Consider the following 20,138-nt stretch of genomic DNA (forward strand, 5'->3'; position numbering starts at 1 on the left):
AAACTACTCTATATTAAATTTTTAAAAAAATTCGGATAGCATCTAAATGCTAGCAATGAAATCTCATTACAATTCTGTGATTGTTTAAAACTAAACAAATAGTCTTTCTTCCGATGTCTTTTTTATTTTCACAAATCTGCATTGGAAGGGAGCCAGTGTTTCTCTAGTCATGCTCTCTTTGATGAAAAGGTAGATTATTGTTAGCATTCTTTTCGGTACTTGTTTTGCTATATCCATGCCTTTAGCCTTAATTATAGGAACAAATGCATTTAAACATTTCACTAATCAACATGATCAATTAATTACGTACAGGTTGCATTTCCTAGTTTGGAGAAAATTTTCATTTCCGGCTTGAGCAGCATGAAGATGATATGGCAAAACCAACTCCCTGCGAATTCCTTTTCCAAACTACAACGAATGGAAGTTGTAGATTGTGATGATTTATTGACCATTTTCCCAACTAATACGTTGAGAGAATTTCAAGGGCTGCAAACTCTACGAGTTGAGAGATGTCTTTTACTAGAAGAAATATTTGAAGTTGGAAGGTCAACTATGGAAGAAACACGTGTTGTCACCCCTCAACTAAGAGAATTGCATATTGAGAATCTACCAAGGCTCAAGTGTATTTGGAAAAATGATCTCCAAGAAATTTTTAAATTTGAAAATTTGCAGGTACTACATGTTAGGTGTTGTCTGAATCTGAAGAACATATTTCCAGCCTCATTAGCCAGATCAGATCTTCCACAACTTAGAGATCTTCAAATAGTTGGCTGCGGAGGGAAGGAGATTGTTTCCGAAAAGCAAGGATTGGAAACGGCTGTCACTTTGGCTTTCACTTTCGAATTTGATCAAGTATCCTCCCCCACTTTCACTTATATATCCAACTTTTATTTTATTTTTATAGGGCATTACACGTGTCATAAAAAAATTAAGTAGTATGTACTAATTGAAAAGAAAAATCACTTTGTTTCTTTTGTTTTAACTCATAATCACAATTGATAAATTAAAATTTATTAGTTTTAATGGAAAAAAGAGAGTAAATCACACTTGTTTCTTTTGTTTTAACTTTCAAGGATTTTCTTTTTTGTTTACTCAATTTTAAACAGAAGTCTTCAAAAGTTTGAAAATGTAGTCTGTAATCGGAGTGTATGAAATCTTGCATATATCACATATTGTGTTTGCTTTGCTCAATAAGTTGAGGAGGTAATTTATCATTTTTTTTCTTTGTTTAGTTTTTCATTTTTGGATACTTGTTTTGTCACTTCACAACATGAATAATTAATCTTAGATTCACTTGGTTTTGTTTCATTACCAATTTGATATGTTTCTCTGCCTCTATTTTTGGCTGCATATCCTACACCACGGCAGCAAGCTTCGTCATCGGATGACCTACCAACAACGGAGGCTTTGACCATGCATCAAGGATCCACGGTTACAACCATGGATTTTCATCCTTTGCACCACACATTGCTACTCGGTATGAAAGTTTGTTTTTATCCTTTGCACCACACTTGTCTCCGTTTATGATATAATGTCTTTGAGAGCAGTTGGTTCTGTTATCGGAGAAATCACACTCTGGGAACTTGGAATGCGTGACAAGTTGGTTACAAAGCCATTCAAGATATGGGAAATGTCGACATGTACAACGACGTTCAAGGTTTGTGTGTCATTACTTACTAAGATTTCTCTCTATGTTGTACTTTTTTAAATGTATTGAACTATTGCAGTCATGTGACTCATGTCTGTTTTGGCAATTTCTATGGGTTTCAACCTTGCAATTGATTTTGTTGGAAGAGTTACTTGTAGGCTTTGATGGTCAATGATACACCCATATCTGTCAGCCGTGTCACATGGAGTCCTGATGGAAGTTTAGTAGGTGTGTGTCTTTTTGATAGATTACTGACAATTTAGCTTTTGCATATGTTTGTACTTATTGCCTTTCTTGCTGCAGGCGTTGCATTTTCCAAACACTTAATTCACTTGTATACTTATCATGGATCTAATGATCTAATCCAGCACTTAGAGGTTAGTTGATAATTTTTCTACTTCTCCAGCTAAAAGATTACGTAACTGGTGTTTGACTTTTTCTTCTTCTTCTTTTTTTGACAGATTGATGCCCACGTTGGTGGTGTAAATGACTTAGCTTTTGCTCATATAAACAAACGATTGTGCATTGTTACCTGTGGAGATGACAAGCTCATAAAGGTCAGAGATAGTAAATTTTCACTAAAAGTTTTCATTGAACTGGATATTTCTTGCTATTATCCTAATGAAAGAAATGGGACAGGCGTGGGATTCAATGACGGGACTTCAATGGTATAATTTTGAAGGTCATGATGCACCAGTTTATTCCATCTGCCCACATCAGATAGAGAATATTCCGGTAGGACACAAAAAATGTCGTTGGTTATTGATTCTATTTACTTTGTAGTGTTAAAAATGGAAACAACAGGCCAAGCCGTAATTTGCTTCTGTTGCTGTCGTGACTACAACTATAACCAATCCCTGCTACCTAAAGACGCTGCCACAATCAACTTGTTAAATGCATGAAATTTTGTATAAGCAATGTGCTCTAACCACCTGTAATATATGATTCCCCATCCCGTTTAAGATCCATCCAGAGCTGCCAGCTTTATCCAACCCATTTCAGTACTCCCATTTAGAACTTTACCGCCAATGATCTTCCTTCTAGTGCTACAGTGGTCCAAAATATTTGATTCACTTTCTTTAACATCTTAGGCCAATATCTTGTGGAGCTTGTAGGTTTTTTTTTTTTTTTTGGTTCAATTGAATGCTTAGCTTTCGTTTGCTATCGTTTGCTAATTATCTACATCATTGCAGTCCATATTTTCAACCGCCGTCGATGGGAACATGAAGGCCTGGCTGTATGATAATATGGGTTCCAGAATTGACTATGATACTGAAGGACCCCGGTGCACTACAATGCTTTATAGTGCTGATGGAAGTAGGTATGATCATGAATTTTAGGATAGGAATTTTGGTAACGTCCTGTTAAAAACTTCGACTAGTGTTCATTCTTCTAAAAATTTGTTCGCTCATAACACTTTTAAGTAATCCATTGTTGTCCAATTTTATATGTTATTCATTTCGTTCTAATTTTGAACTATCTATTAATATCTAATTTTTGTTTCAGATTGTTCTTTTGTGAAACAAGTAAAGCTGGACAATCTGTTCTGGTTGAATGGAATGAAAGTAAAGGAGCGATACATAAAATTTATGAAGGGTTTAGGAAGAAATCAACAGGTGTGGTGTCATTTGACACGACGCAAAATCACTTTTTGGTTGCAGGAGAAGATAGCCTGATAAAGTTTTGGAAGATAGAACATGACTATCCTCTCAGTGTAATAGATGCCGAGGGTGGACTCCCTGTAAGTTAAATGTTCGAATTTTGTAGCTCTTTTCTGAAAAATATATGCTTTTCGGTTAGGTGTCTAAACAATCATATTGATTGCTTTAGAGTCTTCCCCGTGTGAGATTCAGTAAGGAAGGAAACCTCCTTGCTGTCACAACAGCAGACAATGGATTCAAGATACTTGCGAATGCTGTGGGTCTTAGATGTTTAAGAGCAATTGAAACATCATCTTTTGATCCATTGAGAACACCCATTGTTTCTGCTGCAATTAAGGTTATGATAATTTGGATTTGCTTAATGTTTCCTTAGAATATTCATTTCTTGAGACCTGCAAGTTTTAACTTTTTTTTCTGTTCGTTAGGCTTCTGGCTCTTCTACAGTTACAAATGATGGTCCTGTCAGTTGTAAAGTAGAAAGAAGCTCTCCTGTCAGGCCTTCTCCTATACTTGTATGTCAGCTGGATGTTCCTCACGTCACGTTAGAACTTCTTCCTGAACATTATATGGTTGCAGCTTGTAGCAATAACCATATGGTTCATCCTGTATATAGGAACCTTTTGTTCTTGCTTACAAGCATATTAGGAAATTCGATTTAAGGGCCAAATTTTTTTTATCTTATGGATTCTCCCTTCCAATTTTCTTTTCATGCAATAAGGAACATGTTGTGTTTTAAAGGAACCAAGTGGGCTGTCTATATTATAAATAGACTATAGTGTTTTCAAGTGTTTTTCATGCTTATGATGTTTTTCTTGCAATTGATTTTATTGTTATTGCTTGGTTTTTCCCCAAGAATGGAGTTGATCCCTTGGGTAGAAGTGTCGAAAAGCCAAGAGTTGCGGATGATGCAATAGAGAAGACTAAACCGTGGAAGTTAGCTGAAATTGTGTATCCTATTCAGTGTCGGTTAGTTACCTTACCTGACAACACAGATACCTCCAGCAAGGTATGGTAGTTCTTCTGATAATCAGTTTTATACCATGTTATTGTACTATTTAGCTCTGAATCATTGCTTCTCTATGAAGGTTGTTCGGCTTCTATATACCAATTCTGGTGTTGGTATTTTGGCTCTCGGGTCAGACGGTGTTCGGAAGCTATGGAAGTGGCTCCGCGATGAAGAGAATCCATCTGGGAAGGTATAACACTTTCTCTCGAATAAGATTGCTTGTTTCACTTGTGAGATTTTCTCTATACATTCGTTTTTTAATGGAGAGGAGAAGTCTAAAGTCCTTTAAACTTTAAAGGCCACAGCCAACGTGGTTCCACAGCATTGGCAACCAAACAGTGGTCTTCTTATGACTAATGATGTCTCAGGTGTCAAATTGGAAATAGCAGTACCATGCATAGCACTCTCAAAGGATGATTCGTATGTAATGTCAGCCACTGGTGGAAAAGTTTCTTTGTTTAACATGATGACTTTCAAGGTATGCCTTCCTTTGATCGTGTATTGAATGTACTTTTGGTTGACATGCTAATAACACATGATTTGCAGGTAATGACAACATTCATGTCTCCTCCTCCAGCTTCAACCTTCCTAGCATTCCATCCTCAGGATAATAATATCATAGCAATTGGAATGGAGGATTCAACTATTCTTGTTTACAATGTTCTGGTGGATGAGGTGATACTTCCTGACATTTTTTTGATGTGTTCTTATTGTTCTTCTTCCCCTTGTATTATCCTGTTCTCTTAAGTGGTTCCAATGTATTATGTTATAACATTTTTAGGTGAAATCAGAATTGAGAGGTCACCAAAAGAGAATAACTGGTTTGGCTTTTTCAACCAGCCTCAACATCTTAGTTTCTTCAGGTGCTGATGCTCACGTAAGTGGTATCCAGGCTTGTCATATTTACTTATTTTAGCTCATGTCTTATTTACAGAGTATAAATGATACAAAATCTCAGGAAATCATAAAAAACTAGAAAAGATACAACTGATTTGGCCGGTCGTTTTTCTACATAATTTCCTTGGTGTTTTCAGGTGCCATCATCTCTGATATAACATTTTAGATTCCTATCTCTTCCATTTATTCTTTTTGTTTAGGTTTAGTTTTTATATTTTTATTATGGTCATGCTTTCTTCCTTGATTATTGATGATTACAGTGTCCTGCCCCAACTACTGGTCATGCATATTACCGACCAGCAAAGTGAGAATAGGGATGAGGAAAAGGTCTTATTTTGAGTGATGTTATTGCTTGCTAACATCTTGCTGTTCTCTGCAGTTGTTTGTGTGGAGCATTGATACATGGGAGAAAAGGAAATCGGTTGCAATCCAAATCCCAGCTGGAAAGGTACCTACAGGTGACACACGAGTACAGTTTCACTCTGATCAAATTCGCCTGCTGGTAGTTCGTGAAACACAGTTAGTAATATACGATGCCTCCAAGATGGAGCGCATACGACAGGTAGGAAAGAAAAAAAGTGGTATAGATTTTAATGATATGATATTGCACTGGTCAAAGGGAACACTTTCTAATCCATTTATATGCTGCAGTGGGTTCCTCAAGATGCTCTGCCTGCGCCCATATCTTATGCAGCATACTCCTGTAACAGCCAATCTGTTTATGCTACCTTTCGTGATGGTAATGTTGGGGTGTTTGATGCTGATAGCCTCATACTTAGATGCCGTATATCTTCATCAGTGTACTTGTCCCAAGCAATCTTAAAGGGGTAAGTTATCCGTTGTATTCCATGCAGGCATGAAGCCTGTAGTCGCCTTTTAATTCTTGTTAGTATTATTTGGACTATCTTAACTTATAAAGTCTACTATGATCAAACCATTAATCTGTCTTGTTTCCCTTTTCTTGTACCATGTTCTTATTCTCGGTACTGGTAGGTTTTGGTGTATCCTTAATTCCTTATTACAAATTGCAGAAACCAAACTGTTTTTACAGCGAACATTCAAATTTACTGGTGTTGCTTTCATAATGAGTTTACTGTTTTTACAGAAACCAAGTTGTATACCCTCTTGTGGTGGCTGCACATCCGATGGAGGCAAACCAATTTGCAATCGGGTTGAGTGATGGATCTGTTAAAGTGATGGAGCCCACAGAATCAGAAGGGAAGTGGGGAGTGAGTGCACCGGTGGATGGTAGTACGACATCGTTATCTACCACAAGCAATCACACAACCGTGCAGTTATTATGGTAAAATTAGTTAAAACTACTTTAACTAGCTGCGGTAAATTGAGCTTAACTGGTGGTAAATGGTGAAAATAATAAAGAATTTTGGTTGTAGAAGGAGGTTTTTGATGCCTTAATTCAGTCAGGCATAGGAAATGAATTTTTGATGCAATGGAATTTTAATCATTGATTTTTTTGTCTTTACTTAGCTTGATTTGTTACAATTCAGAGAATCGAATTAAATTAGGAAATGAATTTGTTGTTTCCTGGTTTAAGTTGTTTGAAATTTTAATTACTAGAAGGAAGAAAAGAATTCAAAGAAGAAAGCAGAAGAAACGAGTGATTTAATTTGCAGTAGCATCTATGTGATTGTTGCATTTAAAAATTCTATAAATTTCCGTGTCATGTAAGCCAATGCCAAATGGATGCTTGAAATCTTCATACTCGTATAATGACGTTTTTCTCATCCGAATGCAGGGAACATGAGAAGCTCTCCAAATATCCGGATACAATAACTGCTCGCAGTCAAGTGTTGATAGAACTGAAAAAACTCATAGAAGCAAATCCAGTTTTCCGTTCTGAGCTTGCTAAACTACTTTGAAGCCTTCAGGACTATAGGCTTTGATCAACAAAAGTTGAAGTTGATATGATATTTGCTTTTACAGAAACGGGGAAGCAAAAATAATTTGTTGCATTTTTATTACTTTTTTTCCTCAGCCAAAAAGTAAAAGGTTTGTAGATCAATGATAAAACAGGTGGCAATGCCACCTTGAAGAGGTCTAATACAAATAAAACTACAACACCAATAAAAGATGGTCGATGATCACTATATCATATATGATCAATCACGGATGAAAGTCATAGCATTATGACCAAATAAACACAGTGGCCACCACTATAGTCACCCAATTCACAGCCATGATATATAAATAAAATGACAAACACCAGAAATTTAGACTGCCGATAAAGAAGAAAGTAGGAGATTGAACCACACAGGCAATCCAAAATTGAAGGACTGGAGTGCCTGAGTGAGACAGAGTTCACTTCTATTCCCTTACATTTTTCTCCATTCTCTCCGACTTAGCTTGGGCTATGGACTTCTTTTACTCTGTCTTGATGTCAGATTATGTAGTCGTCTTAGTAGGTGTATGCCATGATGTTTTCAAATTATTTATCTCTTTAATTTTCATGAAATTTCTTAAAAGGAAAGGAAAATAAATGCCAAGGACTCTTTCTTCTCTTAGGCTTCTGCGTGAAGTCTACATTTGGCTTTTCACAACTGAAAAGGTTGAAAATGAAGACTTTTGGTAAGTCCTGCTTGATAAATGGAGAGGCAGTCTTATTCACCAACGTAATGGGTGTGCTGATGAAGTATTATTATTAAACCAAATTTGATATTTAATGACAAGTTGCAGACACAATTACCAAGGACCACTTTCTCTCAATAGCTTCACGATCAAATCCAAACCATTCATTTATCGAGCGTGAAGTGTACGTTTGGCTTTACGGCACACGTCGTAATTGAATTGGTTTTAGTGGCAATTGACCATGCGAAGCTTGGTACAAGAAGAAACCAGAAGAAGGAACAAGGAAGGTTACTGGCATACGTTGGAAAATATCATATTGTACAGCAAGTTGAAGAAACAAAAAACATTAAAACCATAGTTTAATTACATTGCCAGTTGTTCTAACACCCAGATAGACACAACATTTCTGCTCACCTCATCACTATTATCTTCCTTTAGCTTCCTTTGCTCTCCTCATTCTCAAACCCCTTTCATTTTTTGCTTTCATTTGTTGCTTGTGTCTTCTGTTATCATTTTTCCCTTTTGTTTCTTTCTCGTCTTCTCACATTCCTCTACTTTCCACCCAAAAACCAGGACCTTTCACTTTGATTCTTAGTTGCCTCTTTGTTCATAGATATAGCTTATGGACAAAGCCGCCATTTCCAATTTCTCACCATTCTGATTATTCGGCTTGCTCAAATCGTTATTGATATATTAGTTCTTGCTGTTTTCGCTTTTGGGTCTGCTCACCCGTTATATTTGTTCTTCTGTCATTTACTTTGCTTGTCTGTTGAATAAAAACAAATGGATCCTGTTATTACTGGTGCTGCTGCCAAGGTTTCTTCGGAAGTTGCGAAAGGCATCTTCCAAGAAATTAAACGTCATATGAGATATGTAATCATCTACAAGCAAAATATTGACAAGTTTGAGGAGAAATTGAAGTCATTGATAGCAAAAAGAACAAGTGTGCAGCAAGAGGTTGCTGTTGCAGATAATAACGGGGAGAAGATAAAAGCGGACGTTGAGCATTGGTGCAACACAGTGGACAAGGTAATCAATGAAGAGGAGAAGAAGGTGAAGGATCTTGAAGACAAAGCAAAGAACAAGTGCTTCGTTGGCTTGTGTCCCAATATCAAGTCTCGCTATCAGCTTAGCAAGCAAGCAAATAAAGGCGCAGTGGTTGTCGACAACCTTATCCAACTGGGTCAATTTAATGGAGTGGGATATATTGATGTTCCAAAGGCTATAGTGGGCGCATCTCCTAATGGCTTTGAGACCTTTAAATCAAGAGAGAAGGTTTTCAACGATATCATGGAGGCAACGAAAGATGCTACTGTCAGCATGATAGGGGTGTATGGGATGCCTGGTGTGGGCAAAACATTACTAGTCAAAGAAGTTGCAAGACAAGTCCAAGAGGTTAAGTTATTTGATTCGGTGGTTGCAGTAACTGTGGCTCAAACTCCTGACATTCAGAAAATTCAAGAAAATATTGCAGAGTTATTGGGTTTAAGACTAGAAGATAAAAGTACGGATGTAAGAGCGCGTAGATTGCACGAAAGGTTGAAGAAAGAGAAAACGGTTCTTGTTGTTTTAGATGATATTTGGAAGAGACTGGATCTCGAGGAAGTCGGAATTCCATTTGGAAACAAACACAAGGGATGCAAGATATTGTTGACGTCAAGAGATCAACATGTTCTCTCCAATGGGATGGATGCTGACAAAACTTTTGCAATTGATGATTTAGACGATGAAGAAGCTTGGGACTTGTTTAGGAAAATGGCTGGGGCCGAGAGCATTGAAAGTGCTGAGTTGCGCTCTACAGCAATTGAGGTAGCCAAAAAATGTGCAAGATTGCCGCTAGCCATTGCAACTGTTGCAAAGGCATTGAGAAATAAAAGTTTATTTGCTTGGAAGGATGCTTTACGACAACTACAGAAGCCTTCCTCAAGAAATTTTACTGGAATATCCGCAGACGTATATTCAGCTATAGAGTTGAGTTACAATCATTTAGAAAATGAAGAACTCAAACAGGTTTTTTTGCTTTGCGGTCTAGTGCGTCGTGATACAAGCATTGATGACTTGTTGAAATACACCATTGGTTTGAGTTTAATCAAAGGTGTCGACACCATGGAGGAAGCACGAAATAGGTTGTTAACAATGGTGAGTGACCTCAAAGCCTCTTGTTTGTTACTTGATAGTAACACCAGTTATCGTTACTTTGATATGCATGATCTTGTTTATGATGTTGCCATGTCAATCGCTTCTAAGGACAATCATGTTTTTGCATTTAACAAGGAGGATGTTTTGAAAGATTGGCCTGATGAAGAGACAATGAAAAAGTGCGACAAGATTCATTTGGGATTTGCCAGTATTAGAGAGCTTCCTGACGAGTTGAATTGCCCACAACTTGTTTATTTCCATGTGTTTAGCAAGGATGGTTCCCTGATAATGCCACCTAACTTCTTTAAGGAAACAACAAATCTTAAAGTCTTACATTTGACTCGTGTGTATTTTTCTTTATCTTCGTCAATTTGTCACCTAACAAGTCTTCGTACATTGTGTCTATATGCATGTGCATTGGCAGATATAGCTGTTACTGGAGAGCTCAAGAATTTAGAAATTCTTAGCTTTTCGAATTCTTATATTGAAATTCTACCTAAAGAAATTGGACGATTAGTTAAGCTAAAGTTATTAGATTTAAGTCATTGTACAAAGCTCGAAATAATTTCACCGGATGTCTTATCAAGTTTGATCAGATTAGAAGAATTATATATGTATGGTACTTTTATTCAATGGGAAGTAGGGGGACATGCCAACCATCGAACCAATGCTAGTCTTGCTGAATTGACGACTTTGTCTTGTTTAACCACTTTGGAAGTTCATATTCCTGATGCCGAGGCCGTGCTAGGGGGCTTGTTCTTTAAAGAGTTGCAAAAGTTGGAAAGATACAAGATTTTCATAGGAAAGGAATGGGAATGGGAATGGTTTGGTGCGTATGAATATTCAAGGACTTTGGGACTCAAGTTAAGTACAAGCGTTGATCATTTGGCTCATGGAATTAAGATTTTGTTGAAGAAAATTGAAGCTCTGTATTTAGATGAATTGAAAGGTGTCAAGATTGCAATCCAAGAGTTAGAAGATGAGGAAAGCTTATCACATTTGAAGTATCTCTGTATCCAAAATGGTTCAGTGATCAAATATATAATTAATGATAATGGAATTCAATTTCCTCAATTACGATCTTTGACACTTCAAAATCTACCGCAACTCATTAGCTTTTGCTTTGAAGACAAGAGTGACTCTACCTCAATATCTCAACATGAATTGCCTCTTTTCAATGAAAAGGTATTTCTTCATTTCTATCTCTTTCTTATTTTAAGGAATATGTTGATCTCATTTCCAATTTCCTTATATTTTCTTCATATGATCAACCAATGTTCTTAAATGTTAAATTTGTATTATTGTAGAATATTAATTATGAGTCAAAACATAAACTGAATAGGAATTTGGCCACCATGATACATTTATAAATTCAGCACTCTATAATTCATTTAGAAAATTGTGTAGTGCTATACTTATCTTTTCTTAAACTTTAATACGAAAGTCTGACATAGTTGTAGGTTTAGTTAGAGATCTTAAGTTCGAGATTTTGTTCAATTCTGTAAATAAATTTCAATATCAACATTATACTATTGTATATTTATTTTTAAAAAATTTAGATATCATCTAAATGCCAACAATTGTAACAACTCTATGATTGTTTAATACTAAAAAACTAGTCTTTCTTCCGTTGTCTTTTTTATTATTTTGTACTATTTTTAATGTAAATTAATTACATGCTTGTAGATGTTGTTCCCTTGCTTGGAGAATTTGCAGCTATCCTCAATTAATGTTGAAAAGATATGGCATAATTCTTTCTACAATCATGAGAATTTGACAACATTGATTGTCCAAGATTGTGGCAACTTAAAACATTTTTTATCATTTTCCATAGCTAGAAAGCTAGTGCATCTCAAATACTTGGAGATAATTGGATGCATGTGCTTAAGAGAGATAATTTCCACAGAAGATATCGAGGAGGAAGAAAGCAAGACTATAATTTTATTTCCTCAATTGAACTCCTTAGAGTTAAGGGATCTTCAGCATCTCATCGGATTTTGTTCAAAATGTCAGAATATTGAATTTCCATCTTTGAAGTCACTGAAGATAATAAATTGTCCAGAACTGAAGGGGTTCATTTACAAATCTACAAAGGAAGGGAGCCAACATTTCTCCCGTCAAGCTCTATTCAATGAAAAGGTAAATTATTGTTAGCATTCTTTTCTATACTTGTTTTCCTGTTAGCATTCCCATACAATCAGCTAATGTTCTCAAATATTAAATTTGTATTATTTTATAACATCTTTTATGAGTCTAAATATAAATTGTAAAGGAATTAGGCACCATAACGAATTTATAATTTGGCGCTCTGTAGTCCGTTTAGAAATTTGTGTAATGCTATAATTATCCTTTCTTAAACTTATATACGAGAACCTAAGATAATTGTAAGTTTAGTTAGAGATCTTAAGTTTGAGATTTTATTCAATTTTGTAAATAAATTCCAACATCAAAAATTAGGCATGAACTACTCTATATTTAATTATTTAAATTTTGGATATCATATAAATGATAACGACTGGATCTCATCTAAATTATTATAATTCAATCATTGTTTAAAAACAAAAAAAAGTCTTTCTTTTGTTGTTTTTTTTTTTAAATTTTTTTTGTATTATTATTAATGTAGATTAATTACATGTTTGTAGGTGTTGTTCTCTTGCTTGGAGAATTTGCAATTGTGCTCAATTAATGTTGAAAGGATATGGCATAATGAGCTTTCAATTAGTTCTTTCTACAATCATGAGAATTTGACAAATTTGGTGATCAAGGATTGTGGCAACTTAAAACATTTATTATCATTTTCCATGGCTAGAAGGCTAGTGCATCTCGAGTACTTGGAGATAATTGGATGTAAGTGCTTAAGAGAGATAATTTCCACAGAGGATATCGAAGAAGAAAGCAAGGCTAAGATTTTATTTCCTCAATTGAACTCTCTGGAGTTAAGGAATATTGAATTGTCATCCTTGAAGTCACTGAACATAGATAGTTGCCCAGAATTGAGGGGGTTCATATGCAAATCTACAATGGAAGGGAGCCAATGTTGCTCTAGTGAATCTCTCTTTGACAAAAAGGTAGACTATTGTTAGCATTCTTTTCTGTACTTGTTTTCCAATTTCCATGCATTTGCCCTTGATTATAGAAACAAATGCTTCTAAGCATTTCATTAATTGGCATGAATTAATTACGTACAGGTTGCATTTCCCAATTTGGAGGGAATTTTTATTTCCAACTTGAGAAGCATCAACATGATATGGCAGAACCAAGTCCCTGTGAATTCCTTTCGCAAACTACAACGAATGGAAGTTGTGAATTGTGATTATTTATTGACCATTTTCCCATCTGATACGTTGAGAGCACTTCAAGGATTGCAAACTCTACGAGTTGAGAGATGTGTTTTCCTAGAAGAAATATTTGAAGTCGAAGGGTCAAGTGTGGAAGAAGCACGTGCTGTCACCACTCAACTAAGAGAATTGTTTATTAAGAATCTACCAAACTTGAAGTATATTTGGAAAAATGATCCCCAAGGATTTTTTACCTTTGAAAATCTGCAGGTGATACATGTTTGGTGCTGTTTGAATCTGAAGAATGTATTTCCAGCCTCAATAGCCAGAGTTCTTCCACAACTTAGAGATCTTTGTATAGATGACTGCGGAGTGGAGGAGATTGTTTCCAAAGAGGAAGGACTGAAAACGGCTGTCACTTTCGAGTTTAATCAAGTATCCTCCCTTAAGCTTTGGAACCTACCACAACTCAAATGTTTCTACCCAGGGGTGCATACGACCAAGTGGCCAATGTTAAAACAGTTGAAAGCATATAAATGTGGCAAAACGAAAATATTCGGTACAGAATGTTTCAGCATCGTAAATACGCCTAATGTTTTAATTCATCCATCACTGTTCTTGGCTGAAAAGGTATGCATGCACCTCCTCCACTCTTTCTAAATTAATTAAGATAGATGCTCGCGTTTATGTGAAAAGCTACTTGGTCCTTATAGTGTGCTAGCTATTATACATCCAACTTTTAGTAAATTAGAGTGCAAAGCATCATATTAGTCATATGTGATCTTGCCAAAATATTTTATTTTATTTTTTACAAAGCCATTGCATGTGTCAACGACTAGTTAATTAGTAGAATTTATACAAATTAAGTAGTATGTAATAATTTTTTTTTAAAAATCACTTGTTTTGTTTAGACTCATAATCACAATTGATAATTTTAAATTTACTAGTTTACTAGGAAAAAATGTAAATTAGGTGTTTAATTACTTAACTTTTTGAGGATTTTTATTTTGGTTACTCAATTTGAAAAATCACGATTTGATCACTAATATTTGTGAAAATTAATATTTTGATCAGTTAATTAATGCAAGCTAACAAGCTGAGTGATGTCACTTTTCACGTATGTTGACATTCATCACATGTCACGTGGCAAGCTACGTTATTCTCGTTAGCATCTAAAGATTGAGTAATCAAAATATTAACTTTCATGAACATTAGTGATCAAATTATGATTTTTTAAAATTAAATAATCAAAATAAAATTTTAATGTAAAAGTGCAATTAAAATTGGAGTAATATGTAGACCATGTATACGTTGTTTGAATGGGACCTTACATTTTAATTGCGAAAATTAGAAATGATTATGCTTAGAAAGAAGCCTTGAAAAGATTGAAATGTAATATGAGTATACAAAGACTTGCATAAATGGCATATTTTGTTTTCCTTACTCAATCAGTTGTGGAGGTAATTTTTCATTCTTTAGTCATTCATTTCTTGTTACTAGGTTACTTGTTTTGTCACTTTACAATTTGATTAATCTTAGATTTTGTGATATTATATCTCACATTAGATGTGAATGTAATTATTAAGATTTATATAAGTGTTTATATAATTCACTACTAACAATTTGAGTTTAAGTTTTTGAAAATTATGTGATTTAATTTTGAAAAGTTATTAAAGCACCACTACTTAAAGTCTTGAATCGTGGTATCAAAGTATTTGTCAATCCAATATGAGCTTTCATATTGCATTGGTGACATATTCCCTTGGTTTTGTTCCATTACCAATTTAATATGTTTCTGTACCTCTATTTTTGGTCACATATCCTACACCACGGCAGCAAGCTTGGTCATTGGATGACCTACCAACAACAGTGGCCTTGACCATGCATCAAGGATCTACGGTTACGAGCATGGATTTTCATCCATCGCAGCACACATTGCTACTCGGTATGAAAGTTTATTTTTTTCCTTGGCACCAAGACTAGCTTGAAACTTGTCTCTTTTTATGATACAATGTTTTTAAGAGCAGTTGGTTCTGCTAATGCTGAAATCACACTGTGGGAACTTGGAATGCGTAAGCGGTTTATTACAAAATCATTCAAAATATGGGATATGGCGGCATGTTCAATGACATTTCAGGTTTGTGTGTCATTACTTATTGAGATTTCTCTGTATGATATTCTTTTTCAAATGTATTGAACTAATGCAGTCGTGTGACTCATGTCTGTCTTAGCAATTTCTATGGGTTTCAACATTGCAATTTATTTTGTTGGAAGAGTTACTTGCAGGGTTTGATGGTCAATGATACACCCATATCTGTCAAACGTGTCACATGGAGTCCTGATGGAAGTTTTGTAGGTGTGTGCCTTTTTGTTAGATTATAAACATTTTAGTTTGTATATTGTTTGTACTTATTGTCTTTCTTGCTGCAGGGGTTTCATTTTCCAAACACTTAATTCACTTGTATGCTTATCCTGGATCTAATGATCTAATACAACACTTAGAGGTTTGTTGATAAATTTTCTACTTCTCAAAGTAAATGAGTACATAACTGGTGTTTGACTTTTTCTTGTTCTTCTTCTCTTTTTAACAGATTGATGCCCATGTTGGTGGTGTAAATGACTTAGCTTTTGCTCATCCAAACAAACAACTGTATATTGTTACCTGTGGAGATGACAAGCTCATAAAGGTGAGAGATGGTAAATTTTCACTAGAAGTTTGGATTAAACTGGATATCTCTTGTTATTATCCTGATGAAAGAAATGGAACAGGTGTGGGATTCAATGACAGGACAAAAGCTGTTTAATTTTGAAGGTCATGATGCACCAGTTTATTCCATCTGCCCGCATCAGAAACAGAGTATTCCGGTAGAAATACGAAAAATGTTATTGGTTATTGATTATATATACTCTTTAGTATTAAGAATAGGAAACAAGTGACCAAGCCGTAATTGCAAAACTACCGCACCAGTTGCCTTTGTTTCCGTCTTGACTGCAACTCAAACCAATCCCTACTACCTAAAGATGCTGTCACAACCAACTTGTTAAATGCACATAATTTCGTATAACATTGTGCTCCCACCAATCACTGCCTGTAATTTTTGATTCCTCATGTGGTTTAATATCCATCACAGAGCTGCCTGCTTTTTTAAACCATTTCCATACTGGTCCAAAACATTTGACTCACGCTCTTTTATCCTTTTACGCCAAGTCTTGTGGAGATTATAGTATTTGTTGGTTCGATTGAATGCTTAGCTTACCTTTGCAGTTTGAATGGGAGTTTATACTTTCATTTGCTAATTATCTACATCATTGCAGCTCATATATTCAACCGCTGTCGATGGGACAATTATACTCTGGCTATATAATGATCTGCAGTTTAGAGCTGACTTTGTTGCTCTAGGTCACGGGTCTACTACAATGCTTTACAGTGCTGATGGAAGTAGGTATGATCACTAATTTTAAGATAGGAATTTTAGTAATTTCCTGTTAAAAACTTGAGCTGTCTTCATTCTCCAAAACGTTTGTTTGCTCATAACACCTTTAATTAACCTTTTGTTGTCCAAATTTACATGTTATTCATTTTGTTCTAATTTTGAACTTTTTATTAATTTCTAATTTTTGTTTCAGACTGTTCACTTGTGGAACAAGTAAAGATGGACAATCCTATCTGGCTGAGTGGTATAAAAGTCAAAGAGTAGTAAAGAGGATTTATACTGGGTTTGGAAAGAAATCTGCAGGTGTCGTGTCATTTGACACAACGCAAAATCAATTTTTAGCTGCAGGAGAAGATAGTCAGATAAAGTTTTGGCACATGGATAACAGCAAACTTCTCACTTTCACAGATGCAGAGGGTGGACTCCCTGTAAGTTAAATGCTCTAAGTTTATAGCTCTTTTCTAGACAAGGTATGCTATTAAGTTTGGTTTCTAAACAATCATATTAATTGCTTCAGAGCCTTCCCCGTGTGAGATTCAATAAGGAAGGAAATCTCCTTGCTGTCACAATAGCAGACAATGGATTCAAAATACTTGCCAATGATGTGGGTCTCAGATCTCTAAAAGTTGTGGATGATGCAATAGAGAAGACTAAACCTTGGCAATTAGCTGAAATTGTGGATCCTCTTCAGTGTCGGTTAGTTAACTTACCTGACAGCACAGATACTTCCAGCAAGGTTTGTTAGTTCCCCTAACAATCAGTTTTATACCATGCTTTTGTACTGTTTAGCTCTGAATCATTGCATCTCTTTGAAGGTTGTTCGGCTTCTCTATACCAATTCTGGTTTTGGTATTTTGGCTCTTGGGTCAAACGGTGTTCAGAAGCTATGGAAGTGGCCCCGCAATGAACAGAATCCATCTGGGGAGGTACAACACTTTCTCTCGAATAAGATTTCTTGCTTGTTTCACTTGTAAGATTTTCTTTATAAATTCTTTTTTATTGGAGAGGAAAACTCTAAAGCCCTTTAAACTTTAAAGGCCACTGCCAATGTCGTTCCACAACATTGGCAACCAAACAGTGGTCTTCTTATGACTAATGATGTCTCAGGTGTCAACCTGGAAGAAGCAGTACCATGCATAACACTCTCAAAGAATGATTTATATGTAATGTCAGCCACCGGTGGAAAAGTTTCTTTGTTTAACATGATGACTTTCAAGGTATGCCTTCATGTGCTCTTGTTGAATGTACTTTTTGTTTGCAATGCTAGTAACACATGACGAGCAGGTAATGGCAACATTCTTGCCTCCTCCTCCAGCTTCAACCTTCCTAGCATTCCATCCTCAGAATAAAAATATCATAGCGATTGGAATGGATGATTCAAGTATTTATATTTACAATGTTCAGGTGGATAAGGTGATACTTCCTAACAATTTTTTTGGTGTGTTCTTATTATTATTCTTCCCCTTGTATTATACTGCTTTCTTAAGTGGTTCCAATGTATTTTGTTTTAAATTTTTTAGATGAAATCAAAATTGAGAGGTCACCAAAAGCGAATAACCGGTTTGGCTTTTTCAACCAGCCTCAATATCTTGGTTTCTTCAGGTGCTGATGCTCATGTAAGTGGTATCCAGGCTTGTCATTTTTACTTATTTTAGGCCATATCTTGTCTATAGAGTGTAAATGATACAAAACCATTAACTTTAAAAAAAAAAATCATTAAAAAAATAGAAAAGATACAACTAATTTTGTCAGTTGGTTTTTTTTTCATCAGGTTAAGAACCTTTTACGTGTTTCCTGTAACTTTTTTATTGATAATTACAGAGTCTTGCTCCCACTACTGGCCATGCATACTACTTGCTAACATCTTGCTGTTCTCTGCAGCTGTGTGTGTGGAGCATTTTTACATGGGTGAAAAGGAAATCGGTTGCAATGCAAATCCCAGCTGGAAAGGCACCTACAGGTGACACACGAATACAGTTTCAGTCCGATCAAATTCGCTTGCTGGTAGTTCATGAAACGCAGTTAGCAATATACGATGCCTCCAAGATGGAGCGCATACGACAGGTAGGAAAGACAAAAAGTGGTGTAGCTTTAATGATATAAAATATTGCATTTGACAGGGGACACTTTCTAATCCATTGATTTGCTGCAGTGGATTCCGGAAGATGTTCTGCCTGCGCCCATATCTTACGCAACATACTCCTGTAACAACCAATCTGTTTATGCGACCTTTTTGGATGGTAATGTTGGGGTGTTTGAGGCTGATAGCCTGAGACTTAGATGTCGTATTGCTTCATCAGTTTACTTGTCCCAGGCAATCTTAAAGGGGTAAGTTATCTGTTGTATTCCCATGCAAGCATGGTGCCTGTAGTCGCCTTTAAATTCTTGTTCGTAGGTTTCGGTGCATTGCATGTACAACAGCAACCATTCAAATTTTTCTGGTGTTGCTTTCATAATGAGTATACTGTTTTTTTACAGAAAGCAAGCTGTATACCCACTTGTGGTGGCTGCACATCCAATGGAGGCAAACCAATTTGCAATCGGGTTGAGCGATGGATCCGTTAAAGTGATGGAGCCCACAGAATCGGAAGGGAAATGGGGAGTGAGTCAAACGGTCGATAGCGGGGTGGTGAATGGTAGCACGACGTCGTCATCTACAACGGGCAATCACATACCGGATCAGTTACAAAGATGAGATATGTAATACTATATATCCAAAAGTGTCTTGTATAATTTATGAAATGTAGATGATTAGGTTTTTACTTTTTAGTCTACCATATGTCCCAACCCCAGCTTATTCAAAAGTAAGCGTAAATGTTTAGGAATTTGCCCCATTCTTGTATAATCCACTTACTTGATTCATACTTCTTGTAGTTTTACTTTGCTTGTACTTAACACCTTACGAGTGTTTTTCTTTTTTCTTGGAAACAGACTTAATACTATTATTATTATTATTATTTTTGCCTAATAAACACAGTAGTAATTCTGATTTCTTGTATTTTGAGTACTAAATAATCTTTCAATCCAGAAATAGTCATCATCCGATAGGCATATATATAGATTTATCATGCTGAGCCTGCAGAAAATTAGTAGGGTAAATAGAGACTTAAGTAAGATTAACAAAGACTAATGCTTAATTCATTTTAACTAAGGGTGAATTTAATCGAACGTTAATTTATTGTAAGATTAAACTCTCCCCGTAGAATGTATATATTTCCAGCTTCCTCCCTTTTCGATTATCAAGGACCCCTTTAATAATGACAAGTTGCTTGCACAATTATCAAGGGCCCCTTTCTCCACTTAGGTTCCCGAAGCAGTTTTCATCAATCCAAACCATTCATTTATCGAGATGTAAAACAAGTTGGAAAAATTTAATATGTAAGTGTTGTGCACATGACCTAAGGCCCAACCCTAGTATTTTATTAGGCTTAAAGTGAATTGTTTTTAGTGGCATATGAGCACGCGAAGCTTGGTACGTTAGAAAATATA

At 35.7% G+C, this 20,138-nt stretch overlaps 2 protein-coding genes across 2 annotated transcripts; both read left to right on the forward strand.

Annotated features, from left to right (window-relative positions):
- Positions 1 to 338: 338 nt before the first annotated feature.
- On the forward strand, positions 339 to 7,285 carry LOC18507220 (topless-related protein 3-like). Its single transcript, XM_088806453.1, has 20 exons — positions 339 to 852; positions 1,369 to 1,477; positions 1,548 to 1,657; positions 1,807 to 1,876; positions 1,952 to 2,025; positions 2,110 to 2,205; positions 2,288 to 2,383; positions 2,842 to 2,969; positions 3,155 to 3,389; positions 3,479 to 3,646; positions 3,735 to 3,821; positions 4,163 to 4,315; positions 4,395 to 4,505; positions 4,614 to 4,793; positions 4,862 to 4,990; positions 5,097 to 5,192; positions 5,592 to 5,774; positions 5,864 to 6,039; positions 6,318 to 6,515; positions 6,969 to 7,285. The coding sequence occupies exons 1-20, from the start codon at positions 361 to 363 to the stop codon at positions 7,090 to 7,092; spliced, it is 3,015 nt and encodes a 1,004-aa protein (XP_088662579.1). The 5' UTR covers positions 339 to 360; the 3' UTR covers positions 7,093 to 7,285.
- A 953-nt stretch (positions 7,286 to 8,238) lies between these two features.
- Positions 8,239 to 19,621, forward strand: LOC148763029 (uncharacterized). The gene is made up of 20 exons (XM_088806449.1): positions 8,239 to 11,122; positions 11,624 to 12,076; positions 12,580 to 13,005; positions 13,126 to 13,845; positions 15,052 to 15,160; positions 15,243 to 15,352; positions 15,502 to 15,571; positions 15,646 to 15,719; positions 15,807 to 15,902; positions 15,985 to 16,080; positions 16,531 to 16,658; positions 16,843 to 17,077; positions 17,167 to 17,385; positions 17,465 to 17,575; positions 17,687 to 17,866; positions 17,934 to 18,062; positions 18,170 to 18,265; positions 18,531 to 18,713; positions 18,802 to 18,977; positions 19,128 to 19,621. The coding sequence occupies exons 1-20, from the start codon at positions 8,582 to 8,584 to the stop codon at positions 19,342 to 19,344; spliced, it is 6,369 nt and encodes a 2,122-aa protein (XP_088662575.1). The 5' UTR covers positions 8,239 to 8,581; the 3' UTR covers positions 19,345 to 19,621.
- Positions 19,622 to 20,138: the final 517 nt, after the last annotated feature.

Source organism: Theobroma cacao, chromosome 5 (genome assembly GCF_053813885.1).
Source record: "Theobroma cacao isolate CCN51 chromosome 5, ASM5381388v1, whole genome shotgun sequence".
Classification (NCBI taxonomy): Eukaryota; Viridiplantae; Streptophyta; class Magnoliopsida; order Malvales; family Malvaceae; genus Theobroma; species Theobroma cacao.

What these genes read in the sequence shown, in the direction of transcription:
- LOC18507220 (XM_088806453.1), top strand. Translation starts at nt 361, where the DNA reads ATGAAGATGATATGGCAAAACCAACTCCCTGCGAATTCCTTTTCCAAA. An exon ending in ACACAGATACCTCCAGCAAG is followed by an intron (nt 4,316 to 4,394) that starts GTATGGTAGTTC and finishes TTCTCTATGAAG; the next exon opens with GTTGTTCGGCTTCTATATAC. An exon ending in AGATGGAGCGCATACGACAG is followed by an intron (nt 5,775 to 5,863) that starts GTAGGAAAGAAA and finishes TATATGCTGCAG; the next exon opens with TGGGTTCCTCAAGATGCTCT.
- LOC148763029 (XM_088806449.1), top strand. Translation starts at nt 8,582, where the DNA reads ATGGATCCTGTTATTACTGGTGCTGCTGCCAAGGTTTCTTCGGAAGTT. An exon ending in GCACAGATACTTCCAGCAAG is followed by an intron (nt 17,386 to 17,464) that starts GTTTGTTAGTTC and finishes ATCTCTTTGAAG; the next exon opens with GTTGTTCGGCTTCTCTATAC. An exon ending in AGATGGAGCGCATACGACAG is followed by an intron (nt 18,714 to 18,801) that starts GTAGGAAAGACA and finishes GATTTGCTGCAG; the next exon opens with TGGATTCCGGAAGATGTTCT.